Consider the following 17579-nt stretch of genomic DNA (forward strand, 5'->3'; position numbering starts at 1 on the left):
GAGAAAGAGAAAGATGAAAAAGCAGGCAGAAGAAGGAAGGAAAGGAAAGGATAAAAGGAGGAAAGAGAAATCGCAAGAACAGAAAGGGAAATGGAATTAAGAAAAAAGCTAGATCCCACATACCAGTAACACCGTCTAACCCTCCCCTAAACAATAAATCAAGACCCTGTAGTTTGAGTTAGTGGAGCAGTACAAGAAGTTAATCCCTAACGTTTAACTGAAGAACGCTCCCAGATGAGTTTTTGATCACGTTGAGAAAGTAGGGGGGCCTTCAGGTACACATGGGTATGGCCAGAGGATAACTGGTAAGTTTGCTACAAAGTGTTCTTGGATTTGGTAAAGAGAGAAGTGCGTTATCTAGCCCTTAAACAGCCCCCCACCGATCAGTGATAAAGACACAAGGTTACTTAAACAAAAACAGCGTGGCTACAAGTTTACCAGATGACCCCTAGGAGTACTACAATGAAAGATTTAGGACAATTTAAGGAAAAGATGAGAAGGGAAACATTCTAGATTATGCTTACAAAGTGAGAAGTGGGTTTCAAACGTTGGGTAGAAGCTGCTAAAGTTAAAACTTATTTGATGAGGTTAGAAGAGTTACTTGTTCTTGAACAGTATCTTAAGGGAATTCCTGAAGACATAAGGAGCCTAATTTACAGAGAGAGAGAAGTGAAAGAAATCTTGACAAAGCTGCCTACATCGAGTGAAGATTACAATATAATCAGTAGGTAAACGTAATTACAATGTCACAAGTACCAGAGTCAACAACGGCCCAGGGTTTTAAGTCTTATTCAAATAAACAGGAACAAAAATGTTTAATGGGAAAAACCTTCAAGTGATAATACCAAGAGTTACACAAGGTAATACACCTTCAGCAAACTAAATGTGAAAATCTTCATCCAGTTTTTCAAGACAGTTACCAGAAAACCTAAAATGTTGTCTGTTTCAAGTGTGGAATGAGTAAGCGAACAAACTACAGTCAGGAAGTTGTTACCCGGAATTCAACAGCAGTCAAAACCAGTTGGTCAAGTGGTAAAAGGTGACCCAGGGTGGAAAAAACAAAAAATACGAAGAGCTAGTGTATGAAAGAATCAGAACTCCAGATAAGAATGAAACTGAAACAAGATGAATGTTTTAGCAACCAGTGGAAAAATGTTACCTCAAGCAAGTGAGAGGAGGCTTAGCAGGTGGGAGGCTTTTAAGCGATATATCTATGAGGGTATTGCTGTACAACTCCAAGAAGGAAGTATGCAAGGTACCAGTCAAGATATTACGTGATAAGGGAAGTAACTATAGTGTGGTAGTACGCGGCCCCCTTCCATGGTTTTCACCCTCAGTTGGAGCAAGGAAGAGTCGCACAGGAGATTCAGTTATTTTGAAGGGTATAGGAGGAGAGGAACAAGTAACTCCTATATGCCACACTTAAACCTGTTCATGTGAATGGTTGACAGGGAATGTTGATTTGGCTGTAAAGGACTCACTGGCTGTAGAAGGTTATACAAATGTTGCGTTGGGAATGAAGTTGGTGGTGTGCCATTTATTCCTCGTCCAGTAGTGACAGACAAACCATTGAGGATTTGGTCCTACAGTAAGAGTTTTTTGGAGAAGAAGAAAACCCCACCCCACCGGCTTCCTAGTGTTGGTAACTACCAGAAGTATGCAGAGGACTAAGACTGCAGTGAAAGAAACTGAGGATCTTACACAACCCTAGAAGGAATCAAGTGAAGAATTCTTTGTGGCTTATTAAAGGAATTGTTCCAGGGAAGTGAAGGTTCCCCATAGTGCAGACCAAGAAAGAGATTTCCAAGAAGGATGAAGAAGGACAGCGACGTAAGAAGAAGAACCTGATGGTTCCTGTGAAGAGACTCCGAGTAGTCAAAAGTGTTATTGAAGACAGTAGTGAAAACTTACAGTAGCTGAAGTTAAGAGATCATTGAGGAATTCAACCCTTGAAGTTAGTCAAAGTGACACAAGATAGAAGCTGAGGATGCCATCACTTAAACTGATTTGTTCTTCAAGAGTTGTCCAATCGAGAAGAGATGCACAACAAAACGCCTACCTGGTTATTATTTGAAGGAAGGTTTTCTTTACTGATGAGGAAGTTATAGACCTACAGATATACCAGGAGATGCTGTACTGGGGCGAAGATCAAAAAATTTCAAATTTTGTTCTAATATCCATTGAGAAAGCACAAGTGGTTGCAGTTAGCTCATGAGTCTGGGACATATGGGAATCAGGAAGGGACTGTGGAGAAGATCATGAAAATTATTTTAGGCCTGGCGGACTTCACAAAGATGTTAGCAGGTTCTGTCATGAGTGGGTCCATACCTGGCAGATAGCTGGAAAACCGAATGAAAAAACCATCAAGAAAGCCCCCTTACAACCTATGAGAAAGTTAGAGGAGAAACCCTTTAGCAAATTGATTATAGATATGGTTGGACCTATTGCCGAAGACAAAGAAAGAACAAAAATGAGTTATGTTTTGTTGACATTAATGTGTCCTGTGACAAGGAAATTCCATGAAGCAATCCCTGTTAGAAGCATATTCTGCCAAGATAGTTACTGAAAAACTTGTGGAGTTTTTTCTCCAAAGTTTGGAATACCAGGAAATAGTACAAGAAGTGGACAGAGGAACAACTTCTTACTTTCAAGTTATTCCAGGATGTGATGAATTTATCAGGAGTGAAACAACAGTTATCTCCAACGCCTAGGCATCCAGGAAATACATAATGGTGCCTTGGAAATGGGTTCCACCAAGACATTGAAAAGTATGCTGACAAAGTATTTGTTCTTTGAGTCAGGAATGAGAATGGGACGTTGGTTTACCATTAAATGTTGTTGTTGGAAGTTAGGAAATGTTATCAAGAAAGTTATGGGATGTTCCCACCTAATGAAATGATTTCTTTTGGAAGAGAGGTGAGAGGCACCGTTGAAGATATTCTTGCCAAAATCAAAATTGGGAAGAAAAACCAAGAGTGGAACAAAGCCAAGGAGAGTTATGTGAAGAACTTAAGAAAAAAGGTTGAAAGAGATAAGAAAAATTCGTTTTAGAAAACTTTAGAAATTTGAAAAAGGGTCCAAGAGAAAATGAAAAGGACGGATTTAAGCTGCCCAAGCTAAGCTAAGAAAGGTTTTAGTGTTGGGTCACAACAAGTTGTTACGTGTTTCCTTACCTGTCAAGAGATTTCCCCTCACTAATTACAAATTTCCAAGTGGTCCTTACAGGATCAATTTCAGAAGTTAAAGTGATAGAACTTATGTGAATTGAAAACAAAAACCAGAAAGAAGAATAAGACAAAGGAAGATAACAGTGAACCTCGTGAAAACCCTTACTTCGTCAGAAACTAAAATTGAAACTGTGTCAGTAACCAAACAAACTTTATTCTACAGAAGACGATGATTGGCTATGGAATTGGGAAACTGCAAGCAAGGAGGAATAATTGCTTCCAATTTGGAAAATTTGGAAATTTTGGGGATAAACTGAAAATTCAATCGTGCACATGTTCAACCAAGGTGAAAGACTTAAGTGACGTAATTAGAACGTTTTCCAGAAATTTGTTTTTAGATGTTGCCTAGACGTCACTGATATGACCAAGCATGAAATCTAAGATTTCGAAGAAGATGGAAAACCTTTCAAGCAAAGAGCCTATCGCTTATCACCGTATCATCGAGATGTTTTGAAGAAAGAAGTTGAGTATTTGCTGCAACATGGATTAGCAGAACCCAGTTCAAGTCACTTCAGTTCTCCATGTGTGTTGGTTAAAGAAACCAGATGGTTCCTTAGGATGTGTACTGATTATAGGAAGCTGAATTCTATCAGTTGTGGCTGATAATTATCCTTTGCCTCTTATAGATCAGTTACTTGATAATATTGGGCAAGCCAAGTTTGTTTCCAAGATAGACTTGTTGAAAGGATATTATCAAATTCCCTTAGATGAGAATGCGAAGTTGCTGTCAGCTTTTATTACTCCATTTGGACTGTATCAGTATACTGTTCTGCGATTTGGTCTGATGAATGCACCCGCAACATTTCAAAGTGTGATGGATCAACTGCTAGGATCAATAGAAGGAGTAGGTGTATACCTAGATGACATCGTGATTTACTCTACAACATGGGAAGAACATCTGAAGATTTTGAGGAAAAGTTTTCAAGAAAATACAAGAAGCAGGATTAACAGTCAACTTAGAGAAGAGTGAGTTTAGAAAGGCAACTGTACAGTATCTTGGGTTTGAAGTTGGGGAAAGGCCTTCTTGCTCCAGTAAATGCCAATGTAGAAGGTATCCGTAAGGCTACCCCACCTACTACCAGGAAACAGCTACAGAGATTTTTAGGCATAACTGGATTCTATCGTCGTTTTTGCCCAAATTTCTCAGCCGTAGTAGCTCCCTTGACAGACTTAACTAGTCCCAAAGCTAAGTTTATTTGGACTCCAGAGTGTTAAGAATCCTTTGAGAAAGTAAAAGTCATTTTAACTTCAAGACCCAGTACTTCAAAGCTCCAGACTTCGACAAGAAATTTGTGATACAAGTTGATGCGTCAGACTGTGGTGTTGGAGCTGTTCTACTTCAAGAAGAAAATATATCGAAAATAATATCTACCATCCTGTGTGCTTCATGTCTACAAAATTGAAAAAAACATCAGAAAGTATACTCGACAATTGAGAAGGAAACTTTAGCCTTAATCACAAGCATTGAAAAAACAAATTTGCAAGTGTATGTGGAATAGACCTAGGAATGAAGAAATTTTAGTATTGTCTGATCACAATCCACTATCATTTATCCAGAAAATGAAAAATCATAATCAAAGACTGACCAGGTGGTCTTTGTGCCTGCAACAGTATAACTTAAGAGTGCAGCACATTAGTGGCAAGAACAATGTAGTTGCTGATTATTTATCTTGCTGTGAATCGTTGGATTCAACACCATGATAAAAAATCTTCTGGGGGGAGGTATATTATATATTGCTACTTTCAAAATGCATGTTTCCCTTCTTTGAAATGTCATGTAGAATTATGCAAAATTTTTTCAGATTCCTAGATAGCTTAGAATAGGATGTTTTCTTAAATGTGTGTTCAGATTTTGCATTACATGTTGTAAAAGAAATGTATATATAACATAAAAAGAGAGAGATTTTTACTTTGTCTTTTCGAAACTACGAATGTTTAACTTTTATGTCTACAATGTAAGATGGGAGGGTCTGCGAGATCCGTTTGCTTTCCTAAATCTGTCAACGCATGTGACAGCGAGAGAATTGAGTCTTGCGTTGTTATCAAAACATGTCAATCTTAATTGTCATTCAGCCTCCATTTCGATCGAGTAGAGTACGTCTTTCTTTTTTTTAACAGACTGGACTCGTACGCGTATGTTTTCATCAAAACCATGTGCATGTCACACATTTCTTTATGAAGATTGCATCAGATTTCCAAGCTACTGGAAGCATTCGTGACAAGAACGTTTTATGTCATCTGCCCTGTTGAATTTCCATAAATGAAGAGATTTCTTTCTATGTTAGGACCTCGAGGCAGTCAGACCTCTCTCTCTCTCTCTCGCTCTCTCTCTCTCTCTCTCTCTCTCCGCGACATCATTGAGATTATATTAACGTAACGTAAATTGGTCACTCGCAACTTAGAATTCCATGTTTGATATTTCTTAGAGTTTATTTAGTGTTATTTAGTTTCTTTTGTGGAATCTGAACATACATTATTTCGTAACGGCACCTGGTTTTTGTGAAAGTGTGATATACAAGCTGCAGCAAAAGAGAAAAAGAAGTTGGTATACCAAAAAGGTAAAGTGTGGTATATTTTTATTAGTTGCAACTAATAACTAATAACGGATAGGAATTGTGTTTAACTAATAATGGATAGGGAGAGTGGTAACTAATATTAGGAACAGTGGTTAAATAAGTAACAGAGGTTGTGAAGGTTTGATAAAAACTGTTGGATACAATGTTTTGAGTGAAAAGATTTACACTTTTACACATTGCTGATTTTTTTGTGTTTGTGTTTGTTCCATTGTTTGTGCACTATTTCATTTTCTTATTGAAGTGTGTCTTTTTATTTTATATTTTCATTTGCATTCACAATTAAATTGACTTAGTTATTTTCATTGCTTAATCATTGAACAATTAATTAAATTTAACACTTGTGAATTAATTTGCATTTACTTAGAATTCTTTTCAAGATTATTGTTGTTTAGCACTTGTGAATTAATTTTTTCTTAATTTCAAATTTTCAATTATTGCCTAACACTTTTGAATTTCAATTGAATTAATTTTCTTGAATTTTGTGATAAATTAATTTTGATTTGAATTTTACTTAATTTGATTCAAGAATTAAGTAAACTTTACTTTGTTTTTTCAAGTAACAGTAATTTTCCCTGATATTGTGAATTTCACTTATAAATTTTGAATTTAATAATAAATTTTTGTATTTAAAATTTTTATAATAAAGTATTTCATTTATACCAGTATATTTAATTATGATTATGATTATATTGATGATAGGTAGAAAACATAGAGTGGTAATTGATTTGCTTTCCTTCAATTTATTTGAAGTGACTTACAAAACCAGGGAAGTACTTAGACTTCTGAAATCAGGGAAATACTTAGACTTTTAAAGTTGTTGATAGAGTGATGCCCTTTGATTAATTTAATTAAGCTTACAAGATTTAACCTCCACACCTGTGTGTTTTGAAATGAACTTTAGTCTGATTTTCTGCAATTGCTGGATAAGTAAGTTATTAAGGGATCACTAGTTTGTGCTTGCCTTTAGAGTATTCAGTTCGTGTTTAAAACGTGGTTATGAGGGTTCAAAGTATTAGCATTTTGGCTTGGAATGGTAAGGTAATTTTGATGCATGGTAACCAGATACTTGGCACTTAGTACCTATTGTTTAATGATGCCCAGAGACCTGGAAAGCAGCAGTTTCATTATCACTCTAGAATATACTGGTGGTGTTAGGGATATATTTTGTTAGGGGGGTGTGACATATAGTTTTTTGTTTTGCATTTATTGTATTGAATTGTAAGTTGATAACTTAGAGGAAAATGGCTCAGTTCAATGTTTCAGGAATTTTTAGCAGCCCCCTTCATCCAAGTTTTGTCTGAAACCACTTTGTCTAGAGCACAGTGGAGCGCTTTAGCAGAGGCATGTGGTGGTTATGTGTCTACTAGTATGTAAAGGCACAAATAAGATGTATTGCTATGGAATTATTGATAAACTCTGGTAGAATAAAAACTGATGAAGATGAGTTAGAATTGGCTCAAGAGTTTGTTGAACGTAGCACGTGCTGATCTCATAAATAAGCAAGCAGAAAAGAAAGAGAAAAGTGATGCAGAGTTAGAGCTTAGACGCATTGAAGCAGAAGAGAATTTGATTAAGCTAAAAATGCTTGCTGAAAGAGAGGGAATGTAAGCTGAAAGAGAAAGAATAGACAGGGAAAAACAAGAAAGAAGAGAAAGAGAAGATGAAAAAGCAGCAAAAGAGGAAAGAGAAAGGATAAAAGAGGAAAGAGAAATCGCAAGACATGAAAGGGAAATGGAATTAATAAAAGCTAGATCCACATTACCTGTAACACCGCCTAACCCTAACCAAGGTAATCAAGACCCTGTATTTGATGTAGTGAGAGTACAGAAGTTAATCCCTAAGTTTACTGAAGAAGCTCCAGATGAGTTTTGATCACTTTGAGAAAGTGGCTTCAGGTATGGGATGGCCAGAGGATAAATGGTAAGTTTTGCTACAAAGTGTCTTGATTGGTAAAGAGAGAAGTGCTTATCTAGCCTTAACAGCTGATCAGTGTAAAGACTACAAGGTACTTAAACACAGCGTGCTACAAGTTTACCAGATGACCCCAGAGTACTACATGAAAGATTTAGAAATTTAAGGAAAAGATGAGAAGGGACATTCTTAGATTATGCTTACAAAGTGAAGAAGTGTTTCAAACGTTGGGTAGAAGCTGCTAAAGTTAAAACTTGTTTTGATGAGTTAGAAGAGTTACTTGTTATTGAACAGTATCTTAAGGGAATTCCTGAAAGATATAAGACGCCTATTTACGAGAAGAGGAGAGAGAAGTGAAGAAACTTGACAAAGCTGCTACACTTAGTGAAGATTACAATATAATCAGTAGTAAACGTAATTACAATGTCAAGTACCAGAGTCAACAACGCCCAGGTTTTAAGTCTTATTCAAATAACAGGAACAAATTTAATGGGAAACCTTCAAGTGATAATACCAAGAGTACACAAGGTAATACACCTCAGCAAACTAATGTGAAATCTTCATCCAGTTTTTCAAGACAGTTACAGAAACCTAATGTTGTCTGTTTCAAGTGTGGAAGAGTAGGACACTACAGTCAGAAGTGTTACCGGAATCAACAGCAGTCAAAACCAGTTGGTCAAGTTGTAAAAGGTGACCAGGTGACAAAAACTACGAAGAGCAGTGTATGAAAGAATCAGACTCCAGATAAGAATGAAACTAAACAAGCTGAATGTTTAGCAACCAGTGGAAATGTTACCTCAAGCAGTGAGTGGCTTAGCAGTGTGGAGGCTTTTAAGCGATATATCTATGAGGGTATGCTGTCAACTCAAGAAGGAAGTATGCAGGTACCAGTCAAGATATTACGTGATACAGGGAGTAACTATAGTGTGGTAGTACGTGGTTCTCACCCTCAGTTGGAGAAGAGTCTCACAGGAGATTCAGTTATTTTGAAGGGTATAGGAGGAGAGGAAGTAACTCCTATATGCCGCTTACACCTGTCATGTGAATTGGTGACAGGGAATGTTGATTTTGCTGTAAAGGACTCACTGGCTGTAGAAGGTATACATGTTCTGTTGGGGAATGAAGTTGGTGGTGTGCCATTTATTCCTCGTCCTGTAGTGACAGACAAACCATTGAGGATTTGTCCTACAGTAGAGTTGGAGAAGAATAACCCCCACCTGTTTCCTAGTTGTGTAACTACCAGAAGTATGAAGAGGACTAAGACTGCAAGTGAAGAAACTGAGGATTTACACACCCTAGAAGGATCAAGTGAAGAATCTTTGTGCTTATAAGAATTGTTCCAGGGAAGTGAAGTTTCCCATAGTGCAGACCAAGAAGAGATTTCCCAAGAAGATGAAGAAGACAGCGACGAAGAAGAAGAACCTGATGTTCCTGAAGAGACTCCGAGTAGTCAAAGTGTTATTGAAGACAGTAGTGAAACTACAGTAGCTGAGTTAGCAGATATTGAGAATTCAACCCTTGAAGTTAGTCAAGTGACAAGATAGAAGCTGAGGATGCATCATTAACTGATTTGTTCTTCAGAGTTGTCAATCGAGAAGAGATGCAACAAACTCCTACCTGTTATTATTTGAAGGAAGGTTTACTGATGAGGAAGTATAGACCTACAGATATACCAGGAGATGCTGTATGGGGCGAATATCATCAAATTTTGATTCTATATCCATTGAGAAAGCAAGTGGTTGCAGTAGCTCATGAGTCTGGACATATGGGAATCAGGAAGACTGTGGAGAAGATCATGAAATATTATTTCTGGCCTGGACTTCACAAAGATGTTAGCAGGTTCTGTCATGAGTGTCATACCTGCCAGATAGCTGGAAAACCGAATGAAACCATCAAGAAAGCCCCCCTACAACCTATAGAAGTTAGAGGAGAACCCTTTAGCAAAGTGATTATAGATATGGTTGGACCATTGCCGAAGACAAAGAAAGAAAATGAGTATTTGTTGACATTAATGTGTCCTGTGACAAGAAATCCAGAAGCAATCCCTGTTAGAAGCATATCTGCCAAGATAGTTACTGAAAAACTTGTGGAGTTTTTCTCAAAGTTGGAATACCCAGAAATAGTACAAGTGACAGAGGAACACTTTACTTCAAGTTATTCCAGGATGTGATGATTTTCAGGAGTGAACAACAGTTATCCACTGCCTATCATCCAGAAACTCATGGTGCCCACTTGGAAGGTTCCACCAGACATTGAAAAGTATGCTGACAAAGTATTGTTCTGAGTCAGGAAGAGAATGGGATGTTGGTTTACCATTAATGTTGTTTGAAGTTAGGAATGCTTATCAAGAAAGTATGGGATGTTCACCTAATGAAATGATTTTTGGAAGAGAGGTGAGAGGACCGTTGAAGATTCTTGCACAAAATTGGGAAGAAAACCAAGAGGAAAGCCAAGGAGAGTATGTGAAGAACTTAAGAAAAAGGTTGAAAGAGATAAGAAAAATCTCTTTAGAAAACTTGAAAATGAGTCAAGAGAAAATGAAAAGGAGATTTAATGCCAAGGCTAAGCTAAGAAGTTTTAGTGTTGGTCAACAAGTGTTAGTGTTCTTACCTGTCAAGAGATTTCCCCTCACTAATAAATTTCAAGGTCCTTACAAGATAATTCAGAAGTTAAGTGATAGAACTTATGTGATTGAAACACCAGAAAGAAGAATAAGACAAAGGAAGATACATGTGAACCTCTTGAAACCTTACTTCTCAGAAACTAAAATTGAAACTGTGTCAGTAACCCAAACAACTTTATCTACAGAAGACGATGATGGCTATGAATTGGGAACTGCAAGCAAGATGAATAATTCTTCAATTTTGGAAAATTTGGAGGATAAACTGAAACATCTGAGTGTTGAACAAGGTGAAGACTTAAGTGACGTAATTAGAAGTTTTCCAGAAATTTTTTCAGATGTGCCTAGACGTACTGATCTGACCAAGCATGAAATCAAGATTCAAGAAGATGGAAAACCTTTCAAGCAAGAAAGGCCTATCGCTTATCACCGTATCATCGAGATGTTTTGAAGAAAGAAGTTGAGTATTTGCTGCAACATGGATTAGCAGAACCCAGTTCAAGTCACTTCAGTTCTCCATGTGTGTTGGTAAAGAAACCAGATGGTTCCTTTAGGATGTGTACTGATTATAGGAAGCTGAATTCTATCAGTGTGGCTGATAATTATCCTTTGCCTCTTATAGATCAGTTACTTGATAATATTGGGCAAGCCAAGTTTGTTTCCAAGATAGACTTGTTGAAAGGATATTATCAAATTCCCTTAGATGAGAATGCGAAGTTGCTGTCAGCTTTTATTACTCCATTTGGACTGTACAGTATACTGTTCTGCGATTTGGTCTGATGAATGCACCCGCAACATTTCAAAGTGTGATGGATCAACTGCTAGGATCAATAGAAGGAGTAGGTGTATACCTAGATGACATCGTGATTTACTCTACAACATGGGAAGAACATCTGAAGATTTTGAGGAAAGTTTTCAAGAAAATACAAGAAGCAGGATTAACAGTCAACTTAGAGAAGAGTGAGTTTAGAAAGGCAACTGTACAGTATCTTGGGTTTGAAGTTGGGAAAGGCCTTCTTGCTCCAGTAAATGCCAATGTAGAAGGTATCCGTAAGGCTACCCCACCTACTACCAGGAAACAGCTACAGAGATTTTTAGGCATAACTGGATTCTATCGTCGTTTTTGCCCAAATTTCTCAGCCGTAGTAGCTCCCTTGACAGACTTAACTAGTCCCAAAGCTAAGTTTATTTGGACTCCAGAGTGTTAAGAATCCTTTGAGAAAGTAAAAGTCATTTTAACTTCAAGACCAGTACTTCAAGCTCCAGACTTCGACAAGAAATTTGTGATACAAGTTGATGCGTCAGACTGTGGTGTTGGAGCTGTTCTACTTCAAGAATATGAAAAAATAATATCTACCATCCTGTTGCTTCATGTCTACAAATTGAAAAAACATCAGAAAAGTATACTCGACAATTGAGAAGGAAACTTTAGCCTTAATCACAGCATTGACAAAATTTGAAGTGTATGTGAATAGACCTAGGAATGAAGAAATTTTAGTATTGTCTGATCACAATCCACTATCATTTATCCAGAAAATGAAAAATCATAATCAAAGACTGACCAGGTGGTCTTTGTGCCTGCAACAGTATAACTTAAGAGTGCAGCACATTAGTGGCAAGAACAATGTAGTTGCTGATTATTTATCTTGCTGTGAATCGTTGGATTCAACACCATGATAAAAAATCTTCTGGGGGGAGGTATATTATATATTGCTACTTTCAAAATGCATGTTTTCCCTTCTTTCAAATGTCATGTAGAATTATGCAACATTTTTCAGATTCCTAGAATAGCTTAGAATAGGATGTTTTAAAATGTGTGTTCAGATTTTGCATTACATGTTGTAAAAGAATGTATATATAACATAAAAAGAGAGAGATTTTTACTTTGTCTTTTCGAAACTACGAATGTTTAACTTTTATGTCTACAATGTAAGATGGGAGGGTCTGCGAGATCCGTTTGCTTTCCTAAATCTGTCAACGCATGTGACAGCGAGAGAATTGAGTCTTGCGTTGTTATCAAAACATGTCAATCTTAATTGTCATTCAGCCTCCATTTCGATCGAGTAGAGTACGTCTTTCTTTTTTTAACAGAACTGGACTCGTACGCGTATGTTGTTTTCATCAAAAACCATGTGCATGTCACATTTCTTTGATGAAGATTGCATCAGATTTCCTTTTCCAAGCTACTGGAAGCATTCGTGACAAGAACGTTTTATGTCATCTGCCCTGTTGAATTTTCCATAATGAAGAGATTTCTTTCTATGTTTTAGGACCTCAGGCAGTCGACCTCTCTCTCTCTCGCTCTCTCTCTCTCTCTCTCTCTCTCCCGCGACATCATTGAGATTATATTAACGTAACGTAAATTGGTCACTCGCAACTTAGAATTCCATGTTTGATATTTCTTAGAGTTTATTTAGTGTTATTTAGTTTTGCTTTTGTGGAATCTGAACATACATTATTTCGTAACGGCACCTGGTTTTGTGAAAGTGTGATATACAAGCTGCAGCAAAAGAGAAAAAGAAGTTGGTATACCAAAAAGGTAAAGTGTGGTATATTTTTATTAGTTGCAACTAATAACTAATAACGGATAGGAATTGTGTTTAACTAATAATGGATAGGGAGTGTGGTTAACTAATAATTGTTAGGAACAGTGGTTAACTAATAACAGATGGTTGTGAAGGTTTGATAAAAACTGTTGGATACAATGTTTTGAGTGAAAAGATTTACACTTTTACACATTGCTGATTTTTTTTGTGTGTGTTTGTTCCATGTTTGTGCACTATTTCATTTTCTTATTGAAGTGTGTCTTTTTATTTTATATTTTCATTTGCATTCACAATTAAATTGACTTAGTTATTTTCATTGCTTAATCATTGAACAATTAATTAAATTTAACACTTGTGAATTAATTTGCATTTACTTAGAATTCTTTTCAAGATTTATTGTTGTTTAGCACTTGTGAATTAATTTCTTAATTTCAAATTTTCAATTATTGCCTAACACTTTTGAATTTCAATTGAATTAATTTTCTTGAATTTTGTGATAAATTAATTTTGATTTAATTTTACTTAATTTGATTCAAGAATTAAGTAAACTTTTACTTTGTTTTCAAGTAACAGTAATTTTCCCTGATATTTGTGAATTTCACTTATAAATTTTGAATTTAATAATAAATTTTTGTATTTAAAATTTTTATAAGTATTTTCATTTATACCAGTATATTTAATTATGATTATGATTATATTGATGATAGGTAGAAACATAGAGTGGTAATTGATTTGCTTTCCTTCAATTTATTTGAAGTGACTTAAAACCAGGGAAGTACTTAGACTTCTGAAATCAGGGAAATACTTAACTTTAAAGTTGTTGATAGAGTGATGCCCTTTGATAATTTAATTACTTACAAGATTACCTCACACCTGTTTTGATGAATTTAGTCTGATTTTCTGGCAATGCTGGGTAAGTGTTTAAGGGATCACTGTTGCCTTTAGAGTATTCAGTCGTTTAAACGTGTTATGAGGGTTCAAGTGTCTGGCTTTTGGTGAGGTAATATTTGATGCATGGTAACTAGATACTTGGCACTTCGTAACAATATATATACATATACATATACATATACATATACATATACATATACATATACATATACATATACATATACATATACATATACATATACATATATATATATATATATATATATATATATATATATATATATATATATATAATATTGGCATATACATAAGCATATCGTACATTAAAAATCTAAAAATTACTACAATAAATTCCAGATTTACTTCTAACAATACAAAGTCCAAACTCATAATCTTGCCATTTTCGTCTTAATCCCCAAAGCAAGATAATAAAAAGAAAAAAATATTATTTTAACCAAAATCAAATCAACAAAAACTCATACTTTAGACAACAGCAAAATGCTATCCTTTGTTTATCATAAATATATATATAAGAACAAAATCACTAAGGCCAAGACAAATATTATAGGTAAGTATCACCTTTCCTATTCTAGATTATTAGCCCTAATCAATTTAGCTTTCGAATAAAATATGATTAAACCAACCACTAAGCTTGGAGTTAGATTTAATCATATCATTCAGTAAACTAGGGATAAATAAATCTATATCCGTCACTAAACTGAGAATGAAAATATTTATATATATAATTGGCTAACTCTGAATCATTCGCTAAACTAGAAATGAATTATAATTATATCATTGGCTAAACTGGGAGTAAATTTTAGCTGTATCATTCACTATACTGGGAATGAAATATAGTTTTATCAATCACTATAGTTGGAATAAACTATGATTATATCATTAACTAAACTGGGAATAAAATATCATCATATTATTAACTTACTGTAAAAAAAATATTATCATCTTTCATTAATATTCTAACAAATTTATATTATATCATTCATTAAACTTGCAATAAATTTCAGGTATATAATTTGCTAGACTTGAAATAAAATATAATCATATTACTCAGTAAATTGTAAATAAATGTTAATTATAGCATTTGATAAACTAGGAATTAAATAAGATTCCATTATTCACTAAAGTTGGAATATAATTCACTAAACTGGGAATAAAGTATATCTTTAGCTAAACTGTAAGTAAACTTTGATTACATAAATGTAATTCTATTATTCACTATGCTTGGAATAAATTATGTAGGGGTCCAATCTGTCGTGATAATAGGTAAGAGAGACTAGCCAGATTATCTGAGAATTAATCTCACACGAGTGGGAGGTGCCAACAGGTGTCAGATATTAAGATGTAAGTACCCAAGTATTATACAACAGAATTTGTGCTCAAAAGACTTCTGGATGACTTCTTCATTGTTCATATGGTTCTGATATCTGTACTATCGCAGAAGACTTTGATGAGTCAACGAAATGTTAATAAAAATGAATGCCTATGATATAAAGATTAGCTAATTAATTATTACGCCTAAACAATATTAGTGTTTGAGAAGAAAAGTGTCACACACACACACACAATATATATATATATATATATATATATATATATATATATATATATATATATATATATATATATATATATATATATATATTTTTCAGTTGTATTCCACATAGGAAAATGTAAAAAGGTATATCTCAGAAAATGCCCAACAAGTTTTCGTCCTCCAATGGACCTCTTCTTGGAGCGTTTATTAAGGAAAGAGATAAAGTTTACAGTGCATGCGGCCAAGAAAGGCCTAAAATGTTTTTAAATTTTTAAACATACAGTTTACCAAAAACTAGCAGTTTGAGCTACAAACTATTCAGTAGTAAAATAACAATAAAAACAAGAATAGCAGTTGAGCAAATGAAAAAATACCACCAAAATATCTAACGAGGTAATACATCCATTTGAAACAGCATAACATACAGTACATATTAAACCAAGCCCTATACTATATGATAGTTAATGGATAACATTATCCAATTGTACTGACGTTTCATGACATGTAAGATAAAAGGATCTAATTTATACAAACCAGGCGATAAATTAAAAATTTTTACTTTGCTGTGAACAATGCAAGCTGTCTCTATCAAATTTCTTTCAATAAAACCTGTGCTCTTAAACAAAATCTTTGACCAGAGCCAGTCAATCGGTGTATTACATAAACTACTATGAACACGTAAAGCATTGCTCGTATTATTTGTTCGTATATTATATTTATGATTTAAAATGCGTTTTTCGAGTGTCGATTGACTGGCTCGGGTCAAGATTTTGTTTAAGAGCACAGTTTTATTGAAAGAAATTTGATAGAGACAGCTTGCATTGTTCACAGCAAAGGAAAAAATTTTTTTTAATTTATCGCCTGGTTTGTATAAATTAGATCCTTTTATCTTACATGATCATGAAACGTCAGTTAACAAATTGGATAATGTTTTATCCATTAACTATCATATAGTATAGGCTTGTTAATATGTACTGGTATGTTATGCTGTTTCAAAGATGGATGTATACCTCGTTAGATATTTTGGTATTTTTCATTTGCTCAACTGCTATTCTTGTTTTTATTGTTATTTTACTGCTGAATAGTTTGTAGCTCAACTGCTAGTTTTTGGTAACTGTATGTTTAAAAACATTTTAGGCCTTTCTTGGCCGCATGCACTGTAAACTTTATCTCTTTCCTTAATAAACGCTCCAAGAAGAGGTCCATTGGAGACGAAACTGTTGGGCAATTTCTGAGATATACCTTTTTTCATTTTCCTATGTGGAATACAACTGAATTACTATATCTTCGTGCCTAAGAAGATTACCAGTACTATATATATATATATATATATATATATATATATATATATATATATATATATATATATATATATATATATATATATAAAACATAAACAAGAAAATTTCACAGCAACAAAGATCAAAGTCATTAACAAGCAAATTATCATTACAAATTGTCACTACCAAACAAGTAAGAATACTTTAAAAGTGCTTAAGAACTGAAACTGCAGTTAGTATAACAGGCTGTTGCTAAAAGGTGACATTGTATTTCCCTACAATTTTATAAACAAGGTAACTATCTAATTTAAAAAGACCTGAACTCAGATTCATAAGTTGATCGTTAAAATGCTTAATAAATGCAGATTCAATTATGTTTCTTTTTACAATATGGTTACAAAATATTACCTCAGATGCATTTTTCCAGTCTATACTATGGTTAGAATCCTTCATGTGTACAAATAAAGCACTTGTCGATTGACCTGTTCTAACTGCGTAACGGTGTTGTTTTAGATAATTTGCTTGTTTAATGGCTTTGATCTTTGTTCTGTGAAATTTTCTTGTTTATGTTTCTATTTATTTATTTTACTTTGTACCCCAAAGAAGTGTACGCAATACACGAAAGCGCTTGGTAACTGGTCTTTGATTTTTGTTTTTCACCTTTTCATGTGGCTATTTACGTACATATTTGTCACGTGCTTTGTTTTTGGTGACTTATTGCTTATATATACATACATATATATATATATATATATATAGTATATATATATATATATATAGGTATATATATATATATATAATATATATATATATATATTCTATACATAATTATTCAACATATAATCTTTATTTTCAATTTACCACAAAGTAATGATAAAATTTTGGAAAAGTTCAGCTAATGTGTTCGGGTAACTTGAGAAATACATCTGGTGCGTAACTAAAAAGAGTAAGTAATTGTAAACGTCAGCTGAAA

At 34.4% G+C, this 17579-nt stretch overlaps 1 protein-coding gene across 1 annotated transcript in view; it reads left to right on the forward strand.

Annotated features, from left to right (window-relative positions):
• The window catches only part of LOC135209790 (uncharacterized), a 71124-nt gene that overhangs the window by 48302 nt on the left and 5243 nt on the right, over nt 1–17579 (forward strand). Inside the window, exon 2 of the mRNA XM_064242568.1 lies at nt 9895–9986. Coding sequence (XP_064098638.1) covers nt 9895–9986 — 92 coding nt within the window. The remainder of the gene's footprint in view (nt 1–9894; nt 9987–17579) is intronic.

The sequence above is a fragment of the Macrobrachium nipponense genome, chromosome 38 (assembly GCF_015104395.2).
Source record: "Macrobrachium nipponense isolate FS-2020 chromosome 38, ASM1510439v2, whole genome shotgun sequence".
In the NCBI taxonomy this organism is placed as follows: Eukaryota; Metazoa; Arthropoda; class Malacostraca; order Decapoda; family Palaemonidae; genus Macrobrachium; species Macrobrachium nipponense.